The sequence below is a fragment of the Sciurus vulgaris genome (assembly GCF_902686455.1).
Source record: "Sciurus vulgaris genome assembly, chromosome: 1".
Classification (NCBI taxonomy): Eukaryota; Metazoa; Chordata; class Mammalia; order Rodentia; family Sciuridae; genus Sciurus; species Sciurus vulgaris.
This window is the reverse complement of record NC_136461.1, coordinates 72,034,456-72,061,817: the sequence shown is the minus strand read 5'-3', so window position 1 is coordinate 72,061,817 and position 27,362 is coordinate 72,034,456. Positions and strand designations below refer to the sequence as shown.

The 27,362-nt window shown below is 32.6% G+C and overlaps 1 protein-coding gene and 1 pseudogene across 2 annotated transcripts in view; one reads left to right on the top strand and one right to left on the bottom strand.

The window, feature by feature from the left end:
- Positions 1–27,362, bottom strand: part of SPATA1 (spermatogenesis associated 1) — a 40,818-nt gene that overhangs the window by 12,146 nt on the left and 1,310 nt on the right. The window contains 7 exon segments of the mRNA XM_079140147.1: positions 8,414–8,471; positions 9,382–9,493; positions 13,429–13,660; positions 13,745–13,798; positions 16,391–16,508; positions 18,224–18,330; positions 22,572–22,746. Coding sequence (XP_078996273.1) covers positions 8,414–8,471; positions 9,382–9,493; positions 13,429–13,660; positions 13,745–13,798; positions 16,391–16,508; positions 18,224–18,330; positions 22,572–22,673 — 783 coding nt within the window. The 5' untranslated portion in view covers positions 22,674–22,746.
- On the top strand, positions 4,887–7,786 carry LOC306661203 (protein FAM3C-like; annotated as a pseudogene). Its single transcript has one exon. The product of its transcript is annotated as a protein FAM3C-like (transcript).

The following is a 27,362-nucleotide window of genomic DNA, read 5'->3' as shown; positions in this document are numbered from 1 at the left end:
ACAAGCCACAAAGTATGAAAGGAGATACTTACAACACAGGTAAGTAGCAAAGGGCTATCTTCTAGAGTATATTCAAAACTCCTACAGTATATTTAAAACTGCCTGTCTCCTGAATGGCAGAGAACCCAATAGAAATACTTGAATAGCTCATCTGAAGTTATCAAAATGGGGTCAATAAAATATAAAAAGATGATCAAATTCATGGATAATCAGAGAAATGTAAACCACAGTGAAACAGAATTAAGTGCCCACCAAATTGCCCATAATTTTAGTGAAGACAGCATGAGTTAGATTGAGGATGTAGAGAAACAGAAAATCTCTTGGATTCCTAGTGAGAGTGTAAATTTGTACAATAATTTTGGAACAAAATTTGGCATGATTTAATTGCTATAGATAGGCATTTCCCAAAATTCTAGACATACATATATTCCTCCCATGTGTGTACTGTTGATAATCAGTACAAGCTGGAAACAATACAAATATTCATCAGAAATAAAATTATTTACTGATGACATGCCTTTGCTCCAAAACCCAGGGGATCTGAGCTGTGATTGTCACAGATTTGTGCTGACTTCATTCCACATTCCAATCTACTATGTATCTAGTATCACTGGACTGGACATTAAAACACAAGTGACAATATTGCTTGCAAGGTATCTTGGATCACCTTGCAAGTCTTATCTTATTTGGGTCTTACTCAGTCTGCCATCTTCAAAATTATAGTTAAAAAAAGAAAAAGAAAAAAAGATTAAAGCAGCACATTCAAATACAGCAAATTTCTCTTCAAATTCCAAAAGTGATTACTAAGTGTTTTGTCTCATTGTCAATGGTACCTGGGCAAAGTACAAAAACCTGCTTTCACGTTAAAGGAGATGGCTCAACAAGTCTCCACTCATGGACATTCAGAAACTTCAAAATATTGGTAAGATCCTGAAATTTTTTCCCTAATTTTTATTGGTGCATTATAGTTGTACCTAATGGTGGAATTTGTTGTTACATCTTCACACATGTATGCAATATAACAATATACTTTGGCCAATGTCATTCCCCAGTATTTGTCCTTTCCCTGCTCTCCTCACTCTCCCTGGTCCCTTTTCTCTCCTTTACTGATCTCCCTTCAATTTTTATGAGATTCTCCCCCACCACCTTTTTTTCCCTTTTTCTCTCTAATTTCCACATATGAAAGAAAACACAGGACCCTTGACCTTCTGACTTTGGCTTATTTAACTTAACATAATGGTCTTAAGTTCTATCCACTTCCCTGCAAATGATACAATTTTATTCTTGTGGCTGAAAAAAACTCCACTGTGTATATATACCACATTTTCTTTATCTATTCATCCACTGATGGATACCTAGGCTGGTTCCATAGAATGGCTATTGTGAGTTGTGCTGCTATAAACATGAATATGCATGTATCCATATAGTATGATGACTTTTAATTCTTTAGGATAAATACCATATGGTGATTCCATGCCTAGTTTTTTGAAGAAACTTCATACAATTAGTGGTTGTACTAATTTATAGTTCCACCAAGAGTGTAAAGTGCTCCTCTTTCTCCATATCCTCTCCAGCATTTATATTGTTTGTATTTTTGATGGCTCCATTCCAACTGGAGGGAGATAAAATCACAAGGTAGTATTGATTTGCATTTCCTTAATTGCTAATGATGTTGACCATTTTTTCATATATTTGTTAGCCATTTTTTTTTTTTTTTTTGAGAAATGTCTGTTTAATTCACTTGCCCATTTATTAATTGGGCTATTTGTTTTGTTGGTGTTAAGTTTTCTGTGTTCTTTATATATTTTGAATATTAATCCTTGGACAGCTGAGTAACTAGCAAAGATTTAGGGGTTCTTATTGAAAAAGTCATTGCCTATGCCTATATGTTAAGAGTGTTGACCCTATATTTTCTTCTAGGAGTTGTAGTTTCTGTTCTAATTCCTAGGGCTTTGATCCATTTTGAGTTGATTTTTGTGCAGAGTGAGAGGTAAGAATCTAGTTTCATTCTTTTACATATGGATAACCAGTTCTCCCAGTACCATTTGTTAAAAAGGCTGTCTTTTCTCCAATGTGTTTTTGGCACCTTTGTTAAGGACTGTAGATGTGTGGTATGTTTGTGTCTTCCATGCTGTACCATTGGTCTCTCTACTGTTTTTATGTCACTACCATATAGTTTTTGTTATTATAGCTCTGTAGTATAATTTGAGTCAAGTATTGCAATGCCTCCAGCATTACTTTTTTGGCTTACAATTGGTTTGATTATTTTGGGTCTTTCATTATTCCAAATGAAGTTTAGGGTTTTTTGTTTTTTTTTTTTTTTTTTCCTGGTTCTGTGAAGAACATCACTGATATTTTGATGGGGATTGCAGTGAATCTGTATATTGCTTTTGGTAGTATGGTCATGAAAATATTCTGCCTATCCATGAACATGGGAGGTTTTTCCATCTTCTTGTGTCTTCTTCAGTTTCTTTTTCTGTGGGAAATCATGACAACTGTGGGCCTGTTGAGTGAACTCTAAAGTGGAGGTAGGCCCTTTGGAGAACTCTTGGTGCAATTTCACCAATCTGAAATTGCTCTGTTGCTTTGGCAAACATCCTGTTCAGGGAGAATTCTGTGATATCTCCGAGTTTATTGGGTTGAGCAGCCCTAGGTTCAAACACAACTTCCTAGAGATGGAGAGAGATACCAGTGCTCCAACTAGTCTTGTGGCACCAGCTGCCTGAAGGAGGAAGAATTACTGTGTGTGAAGTCCCCAATTAAGCCAATTTCCCCACAGCTTCTTGCTTTGTGTTTACCTTGAAAAGCCCCTCTCCTCACCATAAATTCCTTTGGTATGTTTCCTATAAATAAAATATTTGTGGGGCCTTTCTCTTTGTTAGGAGCAGATGCATCCATCAAGTCTCTTACACCCGTTGGGCTTCTGCTTCAAAAAATATTTTTTCTGTGTCTCTTATTTCTTAATACTGCTTTTCTAGCGTCTATTTCCAGCCAGCCAGTGCCTCTGAGGGTTACCTACTCCCTCCCCACGAAGGTGTGGCCAAGATTTTTCAATGTTGTACAGTTTTCATTGTAGAGATTTTTTTTTTTTTTACTGCTTTGGTTAGGTTTATTTCTTGTATGTGTGTGTGTTTGAGGCTATTGTGAATGGGATTGTTTTCCTAATTTCCTTGTCAGCAGATTTACTATTGGTATATAGGAAAGCTGCTGATTTTTGTATGTTGATTTTGTAACCTGCTATTTTGCTGAATTTATTAATTCTAGCAGTCTTTTGGTGGTACCTAAATATAGGATCATATATCTCCAAACAGTAACAATTTGAGTGCTTCCTTTCCTATTGCTAACCCTTTTATTTCCTCCTTTTTCATAATTGTTCTGGTTAGAAAATTCTAACCACGACTATATTAAATTATATTAATATATATTTATATATAAATATATATTTATATATTAATATATATTTATATATTATAATAGTCTATATTATTAATATAGGACTATATTATTAATATATTAAATAGGACTATATTAAATAGAAGTGGACATCCTATTAATAGAGAATACTTTCATTTTATCCCCACTCACTATGATGTTGGCTTTGGGTTTTTCATATATAGCCTTTATGATGTTGGAGATAGGTTCCTTCTATCCCTAGTTTCTTCAGTGTTTTTATCATGAATTGGTGCTGAATTTTGTCAAAAGCTTTCTCTGCATCTATTGAGATAATCAAGTGATTTTTGTCCTTAATTCTATTTATGTGATGAATTACTGATTTGTGTATGTTCAACCATTCTTGTATTCTTGCAATAAAATTAACTTAGTTATGATGTACAATCTTCTTAATAGGTTGCTTAATATAATTTGCTAATATTTATTAAGGATTTTTGCATTTAAGGTCATCAGGGATATTGGTCAATAGTTTTCTTTCCATGATATGTCCTTATCTGATTTTGGTATGAGTATGATACTTGCTTCATAGAATGAATTTGGAAGTGTTTTATTCCTTTCTATTTCATGGAATAATTTGAGGAGCATTGACATTAATTCTTTAAAGTTCTGGTAGACTTCAGGTGAGAATCCATCTGGTCCTGGGTTTTTCTTTGTTGGAAGATACTGCTTCTATCTCATTGCTAGTTATTGGTCTGTTTAGATTTTCCATGTCCTCTTGATTCAATTTTGACAGGTCATGTATGTTTAGAAATGTATCATTTCTTCTAGGTTTTCCAATTTATTGGAGTATAAGTTTTCAAAATAGCCCATAATGATCCTCTGAATTTCCGTGATGTCTGTGGTGATTTCTCAATCAATGCTGGCTATGCTCTTCCAGGCTCCACAGCAACAAGCTACAGCATGGCCTCCCCAAAATGGTTCCTGCCTCAGCTCTCCAATGGCCAGTTGAGAAATATAGAGCACTTTTCAAACACCAGTTTGCTGTACAACCTCTGGCTCAGCTAAATTTAGGCTGCTTTTCTAATCTATAGTTTTTCTGTGCCAAATTATTTGTGGTGTTTTTCTCTGTGTGTTATCTCTTCATTCTGTGGTAAACAAGCACCACTGCCACTGCTGATGCCATTGCCACTGCAGCAACTGGCTTGGCTCCAATGTAGTCTTTCTTGTTCTTTGTTCAATGCACCTGAATTTATGAGTCTCTAAGAAACTGTTCAGTATTAAATTTAGTGAAATTTTGAATTTATGAGTCTCTAAGAAACTCTGTTCAGTATTAAATTTAGTGAAATTCCTCTTTCACCTACCTCTCCGAGAAGCAGTTCTCCCATTGCTTGAATTCCTAGCCACAAAGCAACTAGAAATGTAGTCTTCCTCTAATCTGCCATCTTTTGTTCTTTGAGCTCCTGAATTTTTTGAGACCTATATCCACGTTCTAAACATTTTCTCACCTAAGATATCTAGAGTACTTGTTATTTGCTGCTCACCAGGTCCAGAGGGGATCAAATTCCTTATGAACTAGATTGACAGACAGCCTTGCAAAATTATGAAGGTATCCTTCTGTTTCTACTTGTTGAAAGAAGACTACTTATGGTTTTCTCTGTTAATTGGGATGGAGAACAAAGCATTTTCCAGATCCAGAGTGACAAAACAGGAGAATGAGGCTGTGATAATTTGTTCTAATAAAGAGTAGTAGCTACAACTGTCACTTCCTGGTGTCTAAGAGCCATCAATCTTTTACACATAGATAACCAGGTGAGTTGAATGTGGCTATGATAGGAATTACCCTCCCTACTATTTTCAAGCTTTGATTATGGTGCAAGACTCTGCAATTCCTCTGGGAGTCTGATAGTACTTTGATTTGTTATTTTGGTAAGGAATAGGCAGTTCCATAACACTTTACTTGGCCCTATCTTAAGTTCCTTATTGCCCATACTTCAAAGGTCAGAGAGGCATTATAGGGATTCTGTCAGTTGCTAAGTCCTTTTAAAGTATGCATTCAGGAATCTAGGAAACAACTATAAGGAGAATGTGCAAACCATTTTGGCATACCATAAGATGGATTTAGTCAAACTTTATTATCTGACTCCTTTATACCTCCATTCAATTGGTGGAAAACAAAGGTATTTAGGTCCCAGGTAGTTTAATCAAATCAAAACCATTGTTCACTAATCCCCAAAAGTCTGGGTACTTGCTTTTCCCCAATTCAGTTACTCTGGTAATAGCCTCTGATCTCTTTAAGGCAGGTAAAGGAGAAAATTTACAGTCCATTTTTACTTGTGGCTGGGTTACAGAGTCTTTCCAGAAGGATACCTGGCCTCTCTTTCACTCAAGGTGTTCTAAGTATGTAAACTGGTTAAAGTACGGTAAATCAATAAAACAAAGTAATTGTTTTATTTTGATAAAACCAAATAATTCATGGTTACACCCATAATTCATGGTTACTGATGCACTTGCCCATTTGAGTCTGAGGGACACCATGATCACTTAAACTTAGGGACACCTTGCAACTTTATTCTTAAGGATTTCTTAATCAAACATCCTTATAGTCACTCTGGTACAGCTTTCTATTGTATAGTAAAATGCTATAAATTAACTTCTGCCACTTAAATCCTGTCATCTCTAAGGAAACCAAGGCAGGCATTCCTATCTTCATTTCAGGCCACATAAAACAGCTACTGTAGGGTTTTGTCAAGAATGCTGGGCTTGCCAATCCAATATATTCCTTAACATTTAATTAAAAGGATGAGGGGGGGTATACGAAAACCAGTTGCTATCTCGACATCTTTGGATTTCTTGCTTTCCTTTTTACCAATAAATTTCTAGCATTCTAAATTTATTTAGCATAGTCCTCATATAGTCCAGGTTCTTGTCAACCTGTTTGTCAATTTAGCAAAATATTTTTTACCACTCACAACTGCTGAAGCTAGCATATTAAATTTAGAATTTCTGATGAATGTATCCATACTATTAAAACTGAATCAATCTACAGTTCTAGTCCTTAATTCCTGGTCTTAATCTATTCCCAATAATATTCTAAATTTCCACTAGCATAAATTAGCAACATTTTATAATTATTTTGTTTGAGATTCTAACTTTTAAGAGTTTGTTGCTCATACTTCACTTTCTGTATCAAACACTAAATCAGTTCAGTACAAGTTTAAGTAGGAAGGAATTTTATAAAGGAAATTAAGTGCAACAGAAAGACTGAAGGAGCAGGTTCTAGGCTAGCTCCCCTGGAATGACTTTTTCATTACTGAACTTACTATCTTTGAGGCCATCACCAGAACTAGGCTGAAAGCAAGAAGTCAATTCATATGGAAGTCTTATGCTATGTCATAACAAAAAACTACTCTGAAGCCTCCATAATGAAAATGGTGTAGTACTAGTGTAAGATCGAAAAAAGATCACTGAGAAGAAAAGGAGACCAGAAATTGTCTAAGACCTCTAATGGTCAATTGATTTTTGAGTGAAAAAATAAAGTCTTAACAAATGATGGGAGAAGAACTGGATATCTGAGGAAAAACTGAACCTCAACTCCAACTTTACTCTGTACATTGAGATATCATGATTCTCTTCAAATTGCTCCTATTTTTGTTAAATAAAGGTGTATGTTTAATGAAAAATTTCATAGATGGAAAAAGTAAACTTGAGGGTAGCAGGTGCTGCAAAGTTGAAAGTAGCCATGGCAATGTTTTAACTGACATTTTATGTTATTTCTCAAGTACGTGAAATAAAAATAGATACAAATTTAGGAAATCTCTTAGTTTGATGAGTGGTGTGAAGAATAATGTTAGAAGAGGGATCAACATTGTCTTGGCAAATGGGAAAATAGGAGAAGCATTAGACAGTCAAGTATTTTGACAAGTGGGGAGAAGATGAGGCACCATTTGAGTTTCTGAAGGTCATACAAGATGGAACAATAGTCTTAATGGGAACAAAGATGTTGGAGCAACCAAACTCAATGATGAGGCATGGTGGCTCATTGCTGAATTGAGAAGCATATCTATTACTAATCTTGGTTTTAGAGACAACTGGGTCTTCTGTGGTAGGAAGGGCATTTAAGACAAAAAGTTCTTTTGAACAACACATAAAGAACCATAAGGATACAAATAAATATGAAGGATGGCCTGAAGTTTTTGAAATGGAAGTCTTGTTTCCCCCAGAAACAAGACTGAAGGAATTATGAAGAAAACTGAAGGAAGCACACTTTCAATATTAATGGAAAACTTTTTCCTTAACTTCAGATGTTTACTAAATTACTTAGTTTTGTTTTATTTTGCCTTAATTTTTCTAGAGCATTAAATACCTATTATGTATGAAGTATCTTAAACTGGAACACAAACAAATTTAATGATCAAACTGCCTTTCACAGTATAAGGCATCATTTGAATTTTGAACCTAAATTTTAGATGGTTTGTATAAAAATTTTGCTGTAAGTTTTTTCTGTAATACTTTTCAGATATTTCATAAATATTAATAACATTCCCTCAAACTGAATTCATAAGTAAATGCACCTTATGTGATTAAACAATTTTTCATAAACTTTTCAGATTTTTGGCACTTATATACTCAGTCACATTCAGCATGTATGTTTTGACATTTAAAATACTTCCCTTCATTCTGTAAATTAAAAGAATAGATATTTTACAGTTCCAGGGATTGTACAAGAAATGTTGCAGTTTAAAAAAAAATAATGAAAATAAATACATCTTGATTTACACATGAAAAAAAAACTAGTAATAACATTTGAGATGATAACCCAAAGAGGCTTTGGTGGATAACCTAATTTATCCCCTCTCTCATTTGGGCATATTGTTTCTTCACTTACAAAAGCAGAAGAAATAGCTGGACTACCATCCATAACACTGATATTAGAAAAATATACTTTTTGTCTTAATCTGCAGTATAATTTCAATTTCTGTATATATTAATATTATGATATAATGCTGCAGTTTTAAAATCATACCTGACTGTCCTGTCTTCTACTGGTGGTTGTATCTTCTTCATTTTTCCAAAGAAACTGACTTAAAAGGACAGATTTGAAAGTGATATTAAAATATGATTCCATGAATATTAACTTTCATATTCATTTCATATTTCATAAAATATAAAATATTTTATATATTTTATTTGGTGTTCTGTAAACCTAACCATAACCTTAAAATTTTTAAATCAGCCTGAAAACTGGGTGGGTGGTGTGCTCCTGTAGTCCCAGCTACTTGGGAGGTTGAAGCAAGAGGATCACTTAAGCCCAGGAATTTAGTATCAGCTGGGACAATGTATTAAGATCACATCACTTTAAAAAAACAAAAAGTAAGCCTGAAGTTATTACCATATTTTTTTCCAAATCTCAATTTATCGACATAAACTACATTTAGTATGAGTTAAGAAAATCATATTATCATATTGCATTATACCATAGCTAAATTTAAATCATAATCCAATGTCTATGACAAAGTAAAATAACTGGAAATTTTAGAAATATATTTTGTTTATAGTTCTTTTCTGAATAAAAACCCTTGTCAAAATTTCAAGACTACAAGCGAAACTGTTGTCTAAGTATTATAATTTTTAATGAAATGATACCAGTATACTCAAATACATTGATTAGTTTATCTGTAACTAAGAATTTAAGAGAGGTAGAAGTAGTAGTTCTAATAAAAGCAAACAGAAAATTTTCTGACATCAATTGTCCCTGATGACAAAAAGATCACAACATCAATAAATTTAAGTAATAAATTATCCTTCATTATACTGGAGAGGAATGTTAGTATATAACAATAAATATCAGAATCAAGGTAATTATAATTAAAGATGACTAATTTCAATCATATCTTTGTTCTAATTAAAAGTTTTTATAATAGTCTGGACATCACATTTTTTTTTCTTATAGTTTAAATTATAACATGTGATATCAGCATCTGTACTAATCACCTTTTTTTGTTGGTAAAATAATCATTTGAATCTTCCAATGATCCTGGTAACTCAGAATTTCCAATGTGATATTTTACAGTCTGGCTTTCTTTAGGAATGGCTATTTCCTCAGCTGATATTGATGTGCATGCATGATTAAAAAAAAGTTCAGAATATTAAGAAAAATACTAAAATAAGTTTTTCTATGTATATATTATAATCATGTCCTATATTTCAGATTCCTCATGAACTTTATAGATATAAGACAACAATTTCCAGTGATTTTCATGAAACATTAATTTATGTGAAAAGAAAATTCTTTGGTTAGTTTAGTTTGGGAAACAATGAATTAAGCAACACTAAACAGGAACACAACACACACACACACACACACACACACACACAAGCAATTGTACTGCAGAATTTCTGTATGTGCGATATGTCTTCAAGAGGAAGTAAAGTGGGTTATACTCAAACTGTCTTCAAGACACCTTTTGACCATTCATATTTCTAGAGAAATGTAAATTAAAACTATCTGAGATTCCATCTCACTCCAGTCAAAATGGCAATTATCAAGAACACAACTAATAATAAATGTTGGCAAGGATGTGGGGAAAATGGTTTACTCATAAATTGCTGGTGGGACTGCAAATTGATGCAACCACTCTGGAAAGCAGTATGGAGATTCCTCAGAAAACTTCAAATGGAACCACCATTTATCCCACTCCTCGGCCTACACCCAAAGGACTTAAAATCAGCATACTACAGTGACATAACCACATCAGTGCTTATAGCAGCTCAATTCACAATAGCAAAGCTGTGGAACCAATCTAGGTACCCTTCAATAGGTGAATGGATAAGGAAAATATGGTATATATACACAATGGAATATTACTCAGCCATAAAGAATGAAATTATGGCATTTACCAGTAAATGGATGGAACTAGAGAACATCATGCTAAGTGAAATAAGCCAGTCCCCAAAAAACCAAAGGCCAGATGTTCTCTCTTTTATGTGGATGCTAACCCACAACAAGGGAAGGTAGGAAGAGGAAGAATAGAAGTTCACTGGATTAGACAAGGGGGAATGAAGGGAAGGGAAAGGGAACAGGAATGGGGAAGACAGTAGCATGAATTGGATATAACTTTCCTTTGTTCATATATAAATACATGACCAGTGTAACTCCAAATTATGTACACCCACAGGAATGGGATCCTAACTGGAATGGGTTGTACTTCACGTATGTATAATATGTCAAAATACATTCTACTGTCATGTATTGGGGGGGGAAGACACCTTTTACCAAAAGCATCTTTTGAAATAATGCTCTGAGGAACTCTTTTCCTGGAAAATGTTTGTATAAATACAGAAAATAAAATGTCACTTGTTATTTTACATACATGTTCATTTATAAAATCTCCCTTCATTTTAAAAGTATTTCTCCATCTGGGTTGTTTTTAAAACATTAACAGTAATGTACCAAATGAGCCATACATTAATATAAGATCCACAAACTTAACAGTATTTGTGTAGATTTTTCCCCCAGAAAAATCAGTTCTTTAATTTAGGAAAAAAAAAAAAAAAAAACTTTAATACTTAAGAAGTCATTTTGCAAAGGTTGCCAAACTATTTTGCAACCTGATGCCCACATTGGTTTAATTTCACTTTGGCTGCTACCCAGCTAGCATTGCCAAAATAAATATAATGAACAGAATTTTAAAAAAAGGTTTATTCAATGGTAAATAAATTAAAAAATGGATATATCTATTATACCTCACCAAAAAAAAAACATTATGCAAAACTCAGTAGATACCCATGTACATTTTGTAGGAATATAGGACACATATCTGTTAATCCCAGTAACAATAAGAGCATAATGCAGAGAACCTCAACCAGGATTTGAATAAAATTAAAGTACTGTACATACCATAATCATACTGGTGTAAAATCTTAAAGACAGCAGAGGAAAAAAATTGATAAATCTTTTGTTTTTATTATCTGAAATTAGGTAGGCCAGAAGACTATACGGAGATATGTTTAAATACCAAAAAAAAAAAAAAACAACAACAAACACAATCTGTTAACCAGTAGTTTATACCTGGTAAAAGTATCTTCCAAAAACAAAGACAAAATAAAAACTTTCTCAGATGAGAAAAACTGAGAAAATTAACTACAAGAAATTTTAAAGGAAGTTTTCAGTCAGAAAGAACTGGTAAATTTCTTCAAAAGACAACTGTCTAAAGTAAAAAGTAACAATGCAAAAGAGATAACAGAAGTATACTTCTGTTGACATAATTACTCAATTCTGTTGTAATATAAAAGCAGTCATGATGAGCATGGGTATGTTCCAATAAAACTTTGTTTATAAAAAGCTGGGCACAGAGCATAGCTTAAAACAAAATAAAAATACTAGGTGTTTATGGACCTCAACTCTAGAGTACCACTACAAATCTTTAATATGTGTTATAACTAATAAACCAATACTGAATATAAAATTACATCATCAGTAATTACTCACCCACCCCAAAAGGCAAGAAAATTGAAGATGTGACAAACAGAAAACAAATGGAATGATGATAGATTTAAAACCATTCATATCAATAATAAAATGTAAACATCTCAACATCCCAATTAAAAAGCATACATTGTCAAATTGAATTAAGAAACAATATATAACTATGTGCCGTCTATACAAAATTTACTTTGAGTATAAAGTCATGGATAAGATAAAAGTAAAAGACTGGAAAAAGATATACCATTCAAATGTTAATCAAAAGAAAACTAGAGTGGCTATATTAATCCCAGATTAAGAAAATATCAATATAAGGACTATTATCAGAGATAAAGAGAAACATTACATAATATAGGGGATAAATTCATCCAGAAGACATACTAATTCTAAATGTACATAAGCCTAATAGTAGAGCTTCAAAATTCACAAACCCCAGACTGATGGATGTTTGAAATACTAACATTCTTCTTTCAGTAATGTTGATAAAATTTTAGAATTTCTGTCATCAAAAGAATTATAAAGTAGCAAAGACAAGTCACAAATTAAAATCTAAAATAAATTGTATACACACACACACACACGCACACACACACACACATACTGAAGTTTTCTTTAGAAGGTTTGATTTTTCTGGGTGTAGTTGTGCACATCTGTAATCCCAGCAGCTCAGGAGGCTGAGGCAGGAGGATCACAAGTTCAAAGCCAACCTCAGCAACAGTGAGGCCCTAAGCAACTTAGAGAGTCTCTGTCTCTAAATAAAATATAAAAAGAAGGGGCTGGGATATGGCTCAGTGGTTAAGTGCCCTGGGGTTAAATCCCCTAGTACAAAAAAAAAAAAAAAAAAACCAAGTTTTGATTTATTATATATATATATATTTTTAAATATTCATTCATTATCTATGACAACTGAGAGCTAATGAATCAATCTTTTTACAAAAAGAGCAGAAAATATGCAAATTCAAATTGTCAATAAACATGAAAAATTGCTCAACCGAAGAGAAACTTTAGAAAAGAAACATAAAATGTTTAGAACTAATAATTCAATGTTAGATTTAACAGCAGATTAGACACCACCAAAGACAAAATCAGTAAGACAGATTTGGAAGACAAATCTGAAGAAACTATTAAGAATGTGGAGCAGAGAAACAAGGACTAGAAAAATGTCTGACATAATGGCAAGATTATGGTTCAACAGGAACTTTAAGACTTGATGATGTTTCAAACTTAGCACTTTCTTTAATCTTAGGCACACTAATATTTACTGTTTATTGACACCAGTGAGATGCTCAGTGAGAATCTTTACCTTCTTCTTTCTTAAAGGCTAATGGAAAAAGACACCTGGGAAACGAACATCCAGAGTGGAATCCCAGTATTACTGAAGAGTATAAGGTTAAGTGACTATTGAAGTGGGCAATTTACCCTCCATAAAGCTTTGAGTAGTATCTTAATTTACACTGTGGGCCTGAATTATGTACTAACATACTGGCTATAATCACTTTGGAAAACTCATGGACTTATAATAATATCTTTGTTATTCCCATTTTAGTTGAAATCACCTTCTTCCTGATTCTTGTTAATAAGGTCTTTCAAAGTGTTTTCTAAGGAACTGGGATCCTTTCCAAGTTCTTCCTTTGACAAAGTTACACTAACTGGTCTATGGATTGTTCCATCAATCTCAGCAATATCACTATTATTCTGCCGCCCATCTAAAGTAACTGATGATGATGCTGAATAAACATTTCCTAAATGGTCCATTACAGGAAGCAAATATAATTCTGGTTGAAGAGCCTAAAACATAGGAAATTTTAAAAATTAGTTTATAATTAAAAAACAGTTAAAATTAGCATCAGTTTAAAATGTCATATTACATACATATGGAGGAGCAAATGACTTGAGTTTCAGTTCTGGTTCTTGCTTTTCTTTCACCTAGAAATAAGTAGATGAGGGAAAAAAAGCTTTTGTAAAATTTCCAATTATCTTTACTTCTACTTTTTTAGTAAAAGGTATATATCTGTACCATATAAATCAAATTTAAAAACTAATAACTATGGCTATATTCTAGAAAAATGTAGAGTTTAATCCTATTTCTATTTACTGCACACACAACATAATAGAAATTCTATATCACTTAATATTAATAGTTATGGCTATCTTGCATGGACTCATTTTGTACAGATACTATTTTATGTCATTACATATATTAGATCAGTTAATCCTCAACAATTTCTCGTGATAGGCAGTGACATTACCTATAGTTTATAGAGAAGGAGAATCAAGCAAAGAGAAGTTTAGTAACTTGGTCAAGATTTTATAAATAGAAGTTTCCAAGTTAAGATTCAAAACCAGGTTATCACTCCAGAGTCTAATCTTATGGACTTTATTGTCCATATGTTCATATGTTCAAGTTTGCTTTCTATTTATTTATTGTAAGAGACATTGAAGATATACTATATGTAAGGTAGTGTTCTACATGGTGAGGATACAATGATAAAAAACTCTACTTGCAAATGCCGGTATTAAGTTAAAAAAAAGATTTGGGACTGTGATATGTGATTCATGAGAATAAAACAGAGTGATGTAATAGAGAGTAACTTTGAGGAAAAAATTTCTAAAAACTGGATGGTCAGGAAAAGTCCTTTTGAAAAGATAAACTTAAGCTCAGAACTGAATTACAAAAAGCAGCCAGCTATCCAAAACTCAGAGGAAGTGATTGCAAGGCAAGTGCAAGGACCATAAATCAGAGATATCTGTTATATGTGAGGACCAAAGGAAGATGTTTGGAGCTGAAGTATGTAGAACCAAGAAGAAAATGGTAGTAGATAAAATCTGAGAGGCAGTCTCTTCTTAGGTCTTCCTCAACTCTTGCCTAAAAGCTTTCTTGCTGGAATCCTTGCCTCTAGTCTCTTCTTACTTCTCAGTGAGACCCAATTATTGTACTGAAAGCGCTCATCATGTCACTCTTTTGCTGAAAAACTCAAGATTTCAGAAAAAAAAAAATTCAAACTATTAATCTGGCATTCAAGATCTTCAACAAAGTACTTCATAACTTGTTCTCCACTGTTCCCTTTCCCACAGTTAATGTTTAATGAAATGAATCACTTATTCTTTCTTAGTTGCCTGCTTTTCTACTTCCACTCTCATCTTATTTGCTCTGCTCAGAAAGTTATTCACACACTTCAATTTTGCAAGACCAAATGTTTACCTTTCAAAATCCAAATTTAGATATCACTTCTTCCTCAAATTTCTCTACCCCCTTCCTCTGCCAAAAGTAATCTCTTTGTTTCCTTTTTGTGAACATAGATACTATTTTATCTTTGCCACTTATTTTATATATTTTCACCACAACACTGAATATACTTTAAGGGAAGGATTCATATCCATTTCTTCTGACTTTATATAAAGGAAAAAAATCAATAAATATTTGTTTAAAATAAAATATCAGAAGGATTTTAGAAGTTGATTTAAATTACCTTTAAGTTCCAAACCTGGGATTCTGTGATTGATATTTTATAAATTTACATATAATGAAAAAAAAATATGTTCCCTTTACTCTATGAGAAAAACTAACTTAATGATCAGTAAATTAATATTCTGGCATACTAAGTAGAACCCCAGTGACAAAACATCTTCAAATTTAGCTACTGATTTAAGAATTCTACATTGCAAATTATAGTAGTACTTTGGGCAGGGGAGACTTATTATCCATTATCATTCATTACCTAATTTGTTGGATAAATGTTTAAATATCTGTAAATGCAAAGCACCTTATTTGGCACTGGTTATAAATACAATGGTAAATAAAGCCCCTGCTCACAAAAGACTAAAATCTAATTACAGAGTTAAATATTAAATAATCACATCAATGAAACCTGGTAATGACAAAATATATTAACTTGAGTAGAATATTAATATACTATATTTTTTAGTTTAAATGTTGACAATCTTGATTGAAGAAATAAACCTTACATATAGACAGATAAATCAGAAACTTTGATGTCTAATGGCTTGATAGATGGGAAATTTTAGCTAAAAATGTCCTCCATTTATAATACCCTGCCAATAGATTATAGAAACTACCAATAGGAGTGTTCAGTAGATAATAGCTGACACCAAAAAATATATTGGGGCCATTATCATTTTAAAACCAAATAAGGCTAATTGTGGCCCAAATAATAACTCTGTTGTCACTAGAACAACAGAGTTACTTGTTTAAAACAAGTACTTGTTTAAAACATTTTTAAAACTACCATTTTTATTAAAAATATAAACATTATTGACATTATTACAACTAAATTTGTCTTCCTTTTCTTTTCAAGGAAATTGACACATTCCACCATTTTAGTGCCTCATAACATGCCAGTGAAATCCATCTTTCATGGTCTATGTGCTTAGTGATACTTTATGATTAAGATTATATATTTCATAGTACGTTACGAAGCTGAGCTAATAAGCATTTAGGAAACATAATTTGATAAGGGTGCTTTTCTTTAATCAGAAGGAAAAAATAAGAACTCTTACCACAGCTAAATTATTTCCAATGCATTTCAGGAATAAAAATTTTTCTGCAACAGCATCTTCACCAAGGAACTCACCAAGGCGCAACCTCAGGGCTTGTAAAGTAAGTTGAGGAGATACTCTGAAATATAATGAAATTGACTTATATGAGATAAAAATAAATAAGAGTTTGGATGTACTAATGATTCAATAATCTTAGTTATCTCAAACAGAAATGTTGATTTAATTATCAGATGGAACTTACTATATTACATTTCTACATTGCTTAGCACTTTATAATCTTTAGAAAATATTTTTCAAAATAAATTATTAAAAGTCTATCTTCTAAAATTATACAAATGAATACTATTTATAAAAGTCCTTTTTACACTGGAAAGGAAAACGACTGTCTATTTTGCTAGTCCACTTCCAAATTTTGTGACTAAACCAAAATTTTGCTGTGGAATTTATATGCTTTTGCATATATATTACAGAATGACTTAAGCACAGATAATTATTTTGGAAGTTTAACAGAAGTAGTTAGTGCTTAAGAATGTCTTTAACAATCAAATGCTGTCAGATTTTACTATCTTTGCTCATTAGGGATCCTTTTCTCAATGTCTAAACTTTAAAGACAATACTTATGTTATTTTTCTAAATAAAATTTTTTTTGGATATTATGTGAAATATTAGAGAATTCTTTCATTGAACCACTGTTTGATCAACAAATATTTATTGTGCACCTATTATGTGTCACATTGTTCCAAAGGACGGAGAATGACAACAAAACAGATAAAAATGTATGTCCTCTTAGATTTTATAATCTAGTCTTGGGAGAGAAAAATTAGCAAAGGACATAGTAAAAAACAATTCATGAGACACTGCTAAGTACTATAGACAAAAGTAAAGCAGGGAAACGGAAAGGAACTGTGGCTGTTATTTAAAATACAGTGATGAAAGTATACATACACAAACAAGTCATGTTTAAGTACAGACCTGAAAGAGGTAAGAGGGTAAGAGCAGAAAAAAAAATGTATTCTCGACAAAAGGAACAGAAAGTACAAGAGTCTTAGGTAAGGCCTGACTGATACTATGGTCAAATGACATCTTTTCCTATAGTTATGTTTGATTTAACTGCTACATAGAACTATTTGTTAATATTCATTAAATTAGGAATGGATTATGACATGGACACAATATTTTTCACTTACAATGTGTTCTAGAACAGAAAGGAGACTGATAGGATTGAAAAAGTGATGAGGAAATAAAGAAGAAAGTCACTCACTAAGAGAGGTAACAACAGGAGGTCATATCATGTGGTGTCATGTGTTTCTGTGAATTTGAAAATACACATATATGCACACATAAATATAGATTATGCACATATACATATGTTCTTTGTTTATATATATTTTCCCCCTGCCATGCTAGGGATTGAATTCAAGAGTCTTGTACATGCAGGCAAGCACTTCACCACTGAGCTAAATCCTTTGCATATATTTTTAAAGACTTCTCAAAAAATAACATAGTAGGTATATTGCTATAACCATTATTCACAGATCTTCAGCAGGTTTTAAATTTCAGATAATTTCTTCCTTAATTCTTTTTGTGTATAATCACAGCAATACACATTATATGCTATTCTCTGGGTGGTATATTATGGTCAAATGACATCTTTTCCTATAGTTATGTTTAACTGCTACATAGAACTATTTGTTAATATTCATTAAATTAGGAATGGATTATGACATGGACACAATATTTTTCACTTAGAATTTTTAAATTTATAGAACGTATTTTTCTCTGCAGAAAAAAATATTTTGTAAAGGTACCTTGCTACATGCACAAAATACTTGCCTTATAAATCCAGCAGAAATAAATTTGTTAATAACTTCTATTGAAATAGTATTTAACTTATAGTTCCACGATCCTTCAGGGACATAAAAAACATGAAGTTCCACCAACTGAATAAGAAGAATATCAGTTAAAATGTTTCTAAAGTGGAAAAAAAAAAAAAACCAATTGATCTGCTATGAATTTTAAGTTTAATAAACACAACTGAAATAAACATGGAGTAATGCATCAAACATGGAGTAATGAACAAACAGACCAAAAAAATCCCACAAACAAAAAGAAGAACCCCCAAATTTTCACTTGGAGTACATTTCTTTTCTTTCTTTCTTTCTTTCTTTTTTTTTTTTTTAAGAGATTTATTTTGAGTCCCAAGGTCACTCACAGTGATAGGACCTGAAAGCAGACAGATAACATTGTATAATTCGGTCATTAGGGGTTTTTTAATATATATTTTTTAATTTGTAGAATGACACAATATCTTTATTTTATTTATTTACTTTTATGTGATGCTGAGGATGAAACCCAGCACCTCACATACACTCTACCACTGAGCCACAACCCCCGCTGGAGTACATTTCCTTTAGAAACAATGACATAGATGTGGCTTGGCTCCTAGATTACCTCAATATCCTTGATGAATGGAGTTTTTTTTTTTTTTTTTTTTTTTTTTCCCCCTGTGGCCTGTAGTAAGAATACTAGATGGTAAAGACCGATTTTCTGATCACCAACCTTTTATATCTCCCTTACTTGTTTCTTACTCAATTCCACTAGAGTGACCTTGTACAATCCTTGGCTTTCAGCACTGTGGTTTGTTGGGGAACATATTTGTTTCCCAGAGTTCCAGAAAGAATCTATTCCTGATGTAGGGGATGTCTGTAAGCTTGTGTGTGTTTGTGTAAAACTACTTCTCTATTAATGTTTTGTTATGGCTCTAATTAGAAATCTATTTAGAATATTTAGATAGCTACAACAGAAACAATTACTGCCAACAGTGTCTTCTCTTTTTTTAGTCTAAGGAAGGTTGATACTGCATATTAAAAGTGAAAGCATTGAAATTATTGTACTCTGACTACAATATTAAATATCTGAGAAAATTTTAAGAGCTTGAATATGACCTATTGTTATTAATATGAGTAATTTTTATTAGACATAAAAATGGTTCTTGAACTGGAGATTTTGCTCGTTTTTTATAAACCAAGTTAATTACTTATATATTTTTGATATGAAAAATTAACCAACAACTTAAATGCTTGCATAGATCAGACAGTAAAATTTGCCATATGCTGCATTTTGAACTGCAAAGCACATGAAAGATTACTCCATAGCTATACTATTAAATATTTGCAAAACCTTAAGAAGTTTGAAGTAAATATGACCTTATTTTTATATGAATGTTTTAATATGTCACAGGAGGGAAACAGTTCTTGAACTAAACATTTATATATGCTTATAAACAATATTTTAATGGGTTTTCTGTGATGATAACATTGTTATTGTTATAGAAATTATAATATTGTTATACTATTGCTTTAATATTTCTATAACAGTAATGTAGTTGAAATATACTGAATTTTTTAAAGTTTATGTATTTTAAGGTTAAATATTTGATTTAGACCAAAACCATAATTTATTATAATTTTATGTTCTTGGCTTTCCGGAAGCAACTCATCAATAATATTTTTATTAAAATCATTAACCATTTAAATATATTAGAAGACATATATATATATATATATATATATAGGGTACATATTTTTCCTTTTTTAGGCTTCAAAATTGCTATACATAGTACTGTTGGACTGTTTCTATTTAAAATATCAATACCTTGTTCACATGGATTTTTAAAAATAAATTTAATTTCAAAAATATTGTACTAAAATATTTATCTTGATTTACTAAAATTTTTGGTGCCCCCTTAAATTTTGCACCCACAGCAAGTACTTCATTTGCCTCACACTAGTCCTGGTCCTGTGAGGGATATAGGTAATAATCAATAAATACAGAACACTAATAGATTTTTGTATTAGAAAGGGGTAATTACTAGGAAAAGGATAAGAGCAGGGTAAGGAAAACTGGGAGGATTAGGAATAGAGAAGCCTTCAGTTCTATCTAGAATGTTTACAGTAGGCTTTAGGGAAGAAGTGGGAACTGAGTAAAGACTTAAGGGAAAGAATGAATTAGTCAATGAAAGACACAGAGTTCCAGGAAGGGCTAAAGCAAAGGCCTTAAGGTGGCCAGTATGATTGCCAGTACAAATGAAGCAAAGAAAGTGGGAAAAGAATAGTAGATGAAAGTCAGAGAAAAAAGGAGGGGAACAAATTGAGTAGGGCCTCTGGGCCATTTAAAGGTCTTTACCTTACATGACAGGAAGCCAATCCTGGTTTTAATAGAAGCATGGCAAGACCTGACATATTTTATATTTTTGTCTTTTATGAAAAATTTTATGCATATATATTATACACATAAGTAAAAATACTATGAATGTTCAAATATCTACAATTTAGATTTGAAAGTTAACATTTCTCTTGTTTACTTTTTTTCCCTCAATATGATATTTAAAGTAAATCGGATGTCATATTCATAAATACTTTGGCATTCATCTTCTAAAAGTAAGGACTTCTTTAATACAGTCACAATACTATTTTCACATCAAGAAAATTATTCCTTACTGTAGACTAATATCAAGTCCATAGTTTCCCCAATTGTCCACAAAATGTTTTTTCAATCTAGAATTCAACTGATGATCACTAATTGCATTTAGTTGTCATATGCTTAAAAAATCTCAATTGAATCTTCATAATATTGAGATTTTTTTCCCCTTCTTTTCTTGTTTTGGTGGTGCTGATGGTAGAATTTAGGGTCTTGCACATGCTAGGCAAATATAATATCACTGAACCACATCCCAGCCCTGTAACATTGAGTATTTTTAAAGTGATAGAGCCAATTATCTTATAGAATGTTCTATACTCTGAATTTACCTCATTGTCTCTAAGGTGGCATTTATTTTTCCAACCTCTTAAACTCCTGTAAATAGTCAATGGTACAGCATTCCAATGACAGAGGTTATCCATCCGAGGCAATAATATTTTATAAATGGTGCCTTGCATTTCATATTGCATCATAACATGACACACATTATTGCTGTAAAGTATTTCTAAATTTGGTAACAGGTTAAAGCAATAATTGCCAAAACAGACTGTGAGGGGTAAGAAAAAGGAAGCTGTTATGAAACTATTGGAGTAACTGAAATGCAAGAGGATGTTGACACAGCCTACTATGCAAGCAGTAGAGGTGAGCAGCCAAATTTTGTGTATACGTGGAGTTTGGGAGAAAAGAATCAAGTAGAAGAGTCATGTATGCAAGAAAAATCAAGTGTGACTTCAAGGCATTTGGCCTCAGATAAAAAAGAATAGATTTGTAATCACTTGAGAAGGGAAAAGTCATAGGCAGTGCAAGCTTCCAGGAGAGAGGAAAGATTCGATTTCAGACCTGTTAAATTTGAAGTGTCTATTGATTATCCAAGTGGAGATGTCAAGTAGTCAGTTGAATATATTTGATATGAATCTGGGGTTTGGGAAAAAGGATTGGGATGATGATAAAAATGTGTAAATCCTTACCACAAAGTTAGTACTTTAAATCTACTAGACTGCATGAGACCACCGTGGAATGAATGCAGACAGTACAAAGAGCTGAATACTGAGATAATCCAATTTCAAGAGGTTAGATTTAGTAATGAAGAGGTGACTTTAGCAAGAGCAGTTTGTGAAAGGTGAAAAATTGACTGGAGTTGGTTTAAGAGAGAATGGGGAAAAGGTATTGGGGGGCGAGTTTGGGAAGGTATGAAATACCTGTGTTGAAGAGAAGAGTGAATGAATAAATGACAAGTGGTATGAGTGCTTAAAAGCAAAAGATTCTACTTGGTCATGAATTTAAAGTGGAAATAGTCCTTATGCTGGTATATTTTTATTCATTCATGTTTAGCTGCTAAGGAATGGGTGCAGAATAGGTGGAGAAATGAATTAACCAGGTTGTTATTTTGCAAAGGAGTAGAACGGAGCAAGAGAGGGGGGCAAGGAGTCAAGAGTATGAACAAAGAATGATCAAGACTGTGTATGGAATTCAAGCCTATGAAGGGCATCATAGTTGGGTAATAGTGGAGGAAAAAAAGGTGATAGAATCACTTCATTGGAGGATCAACTTAGAATACTAAAGTGAGTTAAAGATGAAATAGTAGAATCAGCTAATGGGACACATGAAGTTGGGACTGTGGTGGAATCAATATCTAATACTTTATATAACTAATTTTGCTTTATCAACTTTTCAAAAACAATGATAGGCATTATTTTCTTACCTCTGATGAGGAAGGCTGACTTGGATTTCGAGACATACTCACCAATGTCTGAGTGGGATAATTAACAGTTGGAATTTTTGTTGTCTTTTTATCTTTCTTCATTTAAGCAGTATTAAATTAATTTTATAACAGACTTTTGGCTTGTTTAAAATAGCATTCCATGTATTTCTGGTCTCTGATTTGTTCAAAAAGTGAAAAGAAAAACATAAAACCTTTAAAATAGACTCCCAATGAAAACTTGAAATGTATACAATCTTATTAGTCCAATTAAAAAACATTATTAGTAAACAGGCTGGTAATTGCAATGAAATGAGCATATATTCTATAAACAGTCCTCCAGCTTACAATGATGCAAAAGCAATACTGTACTTCAAATTTAGAATCTTGATCTTTTCCTGGGCTAGCAATATGTGGCTTGATAGTCTCTTGCAATGCTAGGCAGTAGCAGTGAGTCATAGTTCCTAGTAAGTCACAAGATTATAAGGGTAAATAGCTGATACCTGACAATGTACTGTGTTGCTAAGCCACAATACTCAATAGGTTAAGTGTATTAAGTGCATTCTGTTTTCAACTTTTATCAGGATGTAATACCATCCTAAGTTGAAGATGATTAAGCAAACTGGTAAATTACATTGTAATGAACTTTTGGCAAGAACGTATTTTACTATTCTAAACAATTCATTTTCTCTGGGGTCAAAAATTAAGGTTGAGTGTCATGTATAACTAGAACAAAAAAAATTAAGGTTGAATATGTTTAACCTTGTTTGTAAACACATTTTACATAGAAATACACTTTTGGAAGTAGAAAGATTGAATACAAATAGCTGTATGTAACAATCATTGCATAAGAAAATACTTGTCTTTAAATATAACAAGCATCACTTGTGTATTATTTCCTGTGTTTTTCCTCAGAGTACTTATGGCCATATACAAGAATGCATAATAAAATTTAAAATACATAAAGGTATAATAAAAGTTGAAAAATAAAGTTTTTGGATTTCTATGGAATACCTGTCTCCACTACTGCTGTATGTTGACCTTTATAATACCTTGAGGAAGTCTTTACTATTAAAACCCAAAGAGGATAATCAAAACTTTAAGCATGCTTATAACTAGTAGTTGATCCTAACCAAATCATATTTCACATACCGTATCATCACACATAACACTTGGGATTTTCAAATTCCTCATTACTAATTAGCTAATAAATAAAATAATGCCAATAATTCAAACAAAAGGAAACTCAATTACCAAAGGACTGTACAGTTCTAGTCTAACCTCTCATTTAGTGCAAAATTTTGCTTTACAACATTTCTGCCAGGTATAGAAAATCAACTTTATTAGGGATACTAATTCTAATCAACTGGTATTGGCTGTCTAAAAGGCAGTTACTAGAATGAGGATGCAGCATATGGATTTGATCCCCAGCAATGCAAAAAATAAGTAAAAATAAACTAATAAAAGTGAGTTACTGAGAAGGGTCCCCAGGTCACCTCTGGCCTCCATGGGGGTGGGGGGAAAGAGTCCTGAAATTATTATATTCAATATGGGTTGGAAAAGAATGATTTTTTTAAAAAATATTCTTAGTTGTAGATGGATGCTGTACCTTTATTTTATTTATTTTTATGTGGTGCTGAGGATTAAACCCAGTGCCTCACGCGTGTGAAGCAAGTGCTGCACTACAGAATGATTTTGAGAGTCAATAGCAGAGTTGAAAATCAAGCTTAACAATTTTTTATACTCTGGCTGGGGGTGTAAGTCAGTGGGAGAGCACTTAGCTACCATTAGCGAGGCCCTGTGCTTAATACTAGGGAAAAATAAAGATAAATAAAAGAATTTCTGATATTCTGTTTAGTGCCTAGAAATAAAGATTCCAGTAATTTTTAGTTCCTCTCTGATTTGATAACACAGCAAAGAGATGTTCAATGAACTTTAGAAATCCTTAGTAAATTCTAAAATTGGAAACTTGATAGGCTGTATTTAAACATACCAACATAATAGAATCTCATACAAAGTAATTTGAAACGATTGGGAGCTAGAAAAGCAGGTTTCTAGTTTTTTGTTGTCTGTAAGATCCTTCATTGATCTCTCTAGTTTGTCAAGAAAGTGTTGGGCTTGTTAGGATCCACTGCTGCTCTAAAATTCTTTAGAGAATACTAAATACAAGACTACTTGATTGCTCAAAGATTGGCAAGAGTGAGAGGGATAGTTCTATTCTGGAAAAAGAGAAATTATAATGAAGTCAACCTCGTGTCAGATAATGGGAGTCCTTTTTGACATAATTTTTGATTCTTTTATCATCAAGGCTCAGGTCTATCTGATCAGAAAAAATTCATGTTACATCTGTGTTCTGAGAGTCTTATGCTGTCTAGGTTATGATTAACTTCTAACCATCTAATGGTAATTTAACTTTATTTAAGCTCTAATTCGTTTAAAGAATTACTTGTTTTAGGTAAATAGATTAAAATGCCTGAAGGTCCTCTAAAGCCTATATACATTTAGGGTTCTTAGAATTGAACCCTAATTGAGAAATGAAGGCTATTTTCAATACAGGTCCTAGTGTAGAGAAAATTAAATACTTGTCTTGCTTTGGAATTTTCCCCAAGATATATAAAGGTATTTTAGATGAGGGAGGATCTGACAGAAATTAACAGAATGATATTAGAATGTTTGAAAAAGAATTATAGAAGTTTTCCTCTACATATCTCTTCAAGGCCTTTTGAGCAAGCTTAATTTTCATAATCATAAAAGAGCAACAGGACATTTTCGGCAAATTTGTTCACCCAACTTCAAAAACAATTTAAGTTTTTAAAAGACTAGAGGTATCTTCTTGCCCAGCACAAAACCTGATTGCTTCTCTTTTGAATACCTAGTTACAGAGTATCTCTAAGTTTATACTCTAAAAGTAGAAAATGTTTAAGACTGAAAATGATTCAGCTTCAAATTAAAGCAGAATACAGAAAACAAAATCTTGTCTCATTCTTTCTGAAGGTACTAGTTAACATAGGGTTAGTACACAATGAAAGCATAAGCATGGGTTTATGAGAAGTAGAAAGAACACATTTTCCTGTTTATGAAGGAATACAGTTTTTGAACATTTAAGTACAGTGATGAAAGATTGCTCTTTCACTTCTCCAAGTACCTTTTGGGAAATCTTTCAAAAGAGCCAACAGAGATAAAATAGTATATCATTTTTTAAATCAGAATTAAAACTATTGAACTGTCAGCTAATATTCTCACAAAACACTTGAGATAACCAACTAATTAAAAAGAAATTTTATTTTCATTCCATTTCAGTCCATGATCACTTAGCCCTGTCATTCTGTGCCTGTGGCAGCATAGAACCTCAAGGCAGGATCACATAATAGAAGTGTTTATCTCATGGTGGCTGGGAAGTTAGAAAGGGTCCCCATATCCCTTTCAAGAGCATAACCCCAGTGATCTAACTTCCTTCCACTAGGTCCACCTCCTAAATGTTCCACCCTAGGAACAATACCAGAGATGGCTACCAAGCCATTAGCACATAGACCTTTGCAGGATGCTTAAGAGCATAAATTGAAGGTAACATAGTACGATAAAAGAATATAAAATTTTAAAAATAAAAGGTATTAAATTATACTTCTTTCACTGAAAATAGGCCATAATATCAATTACAAGCTGAGCTAAAAATACAGTGGAATCTTATGATCACACTATTACTGGGTATCTTAGGTCTTTCTTGTAACCAAATTTCCTTATAATTCAATATGAAAAATAATTATTACTCCAATATATGAGCAATTCCATAAAAAGAAATATACTACTTATATATAATAGCATAACCATCAGTATACCCAAGTTCTATACAGCCTTTTCTCTGCCATAAATCAGCTGTATGGCCGAAAGTAAGTCTGTCAATTCTCTCCAAAATTCAGTTTCCTTACCCACTATGAAAACAGACTAATATAAGCTCATTCTTTGAGAAAGGAGTCAGAATTGTGAAATCTGCCTTATAGAGATCTGGCTTAAGGTGGGTGAACCTAAAAGTATCTTATTCAAATACTGAACGTGGAGCTAGTGAACTGAAGAACTTAGAGTACTAATTAAAGTGAAGATCACAGGTAAATTTAAATTTACAATGCTCTGCTGACAAAACAACAGATTTCTTGCATTTTCTTGCTATTCATTATTGTAAGGAGTCTCTTGGTGTCAAATTGTTTCTCAACTGTTTCAAACATTCAAAAAATGTAAAAACATTCACTTTACATTCAAAAATGTAAAGTGCTATGTCTGTATGGATGGTAAGACCCTTGAAATATTTTACATCATTGTGGAAGGTCAAAGAAAAAGTCTAGAAGATATTTGCAGTTCATTAACTATATTTATTGCTGATCACTTCAAAAGCAAATGAACTTAAAGTGTCATTGCTGAGGCTGGCCACGGGGAGGTGCTAAGCAAATCAGTGAGACCCCCATCTCAATAAAACACAAAATAGGCCTCGGGGACGTGGTTCAGTGGTTGAATGCCCGAGTTCAATCACTGGTACCCGACAACAAATTAAAAAAAAAAAAAAAAAAAAAGGTGGACTTTTTTTTTTTCCTTCTTCTTTCCTATCCCAAATCAAATCCTTCATCAGATGCATACTACAAAAACTAATAGAATACCTGGGGTTCTGAGAGAGCAATCCACTGTTTTCCTAATGTGGTAGTTTAAAAAAAAAAGGGGGGGGGGCATGTTTTGAGACTAAGCCTAAGACACAATATAGGTTTTTCTTATTCTTCAGCACTTTCTCACAGAAAGGAGTGGGCCACA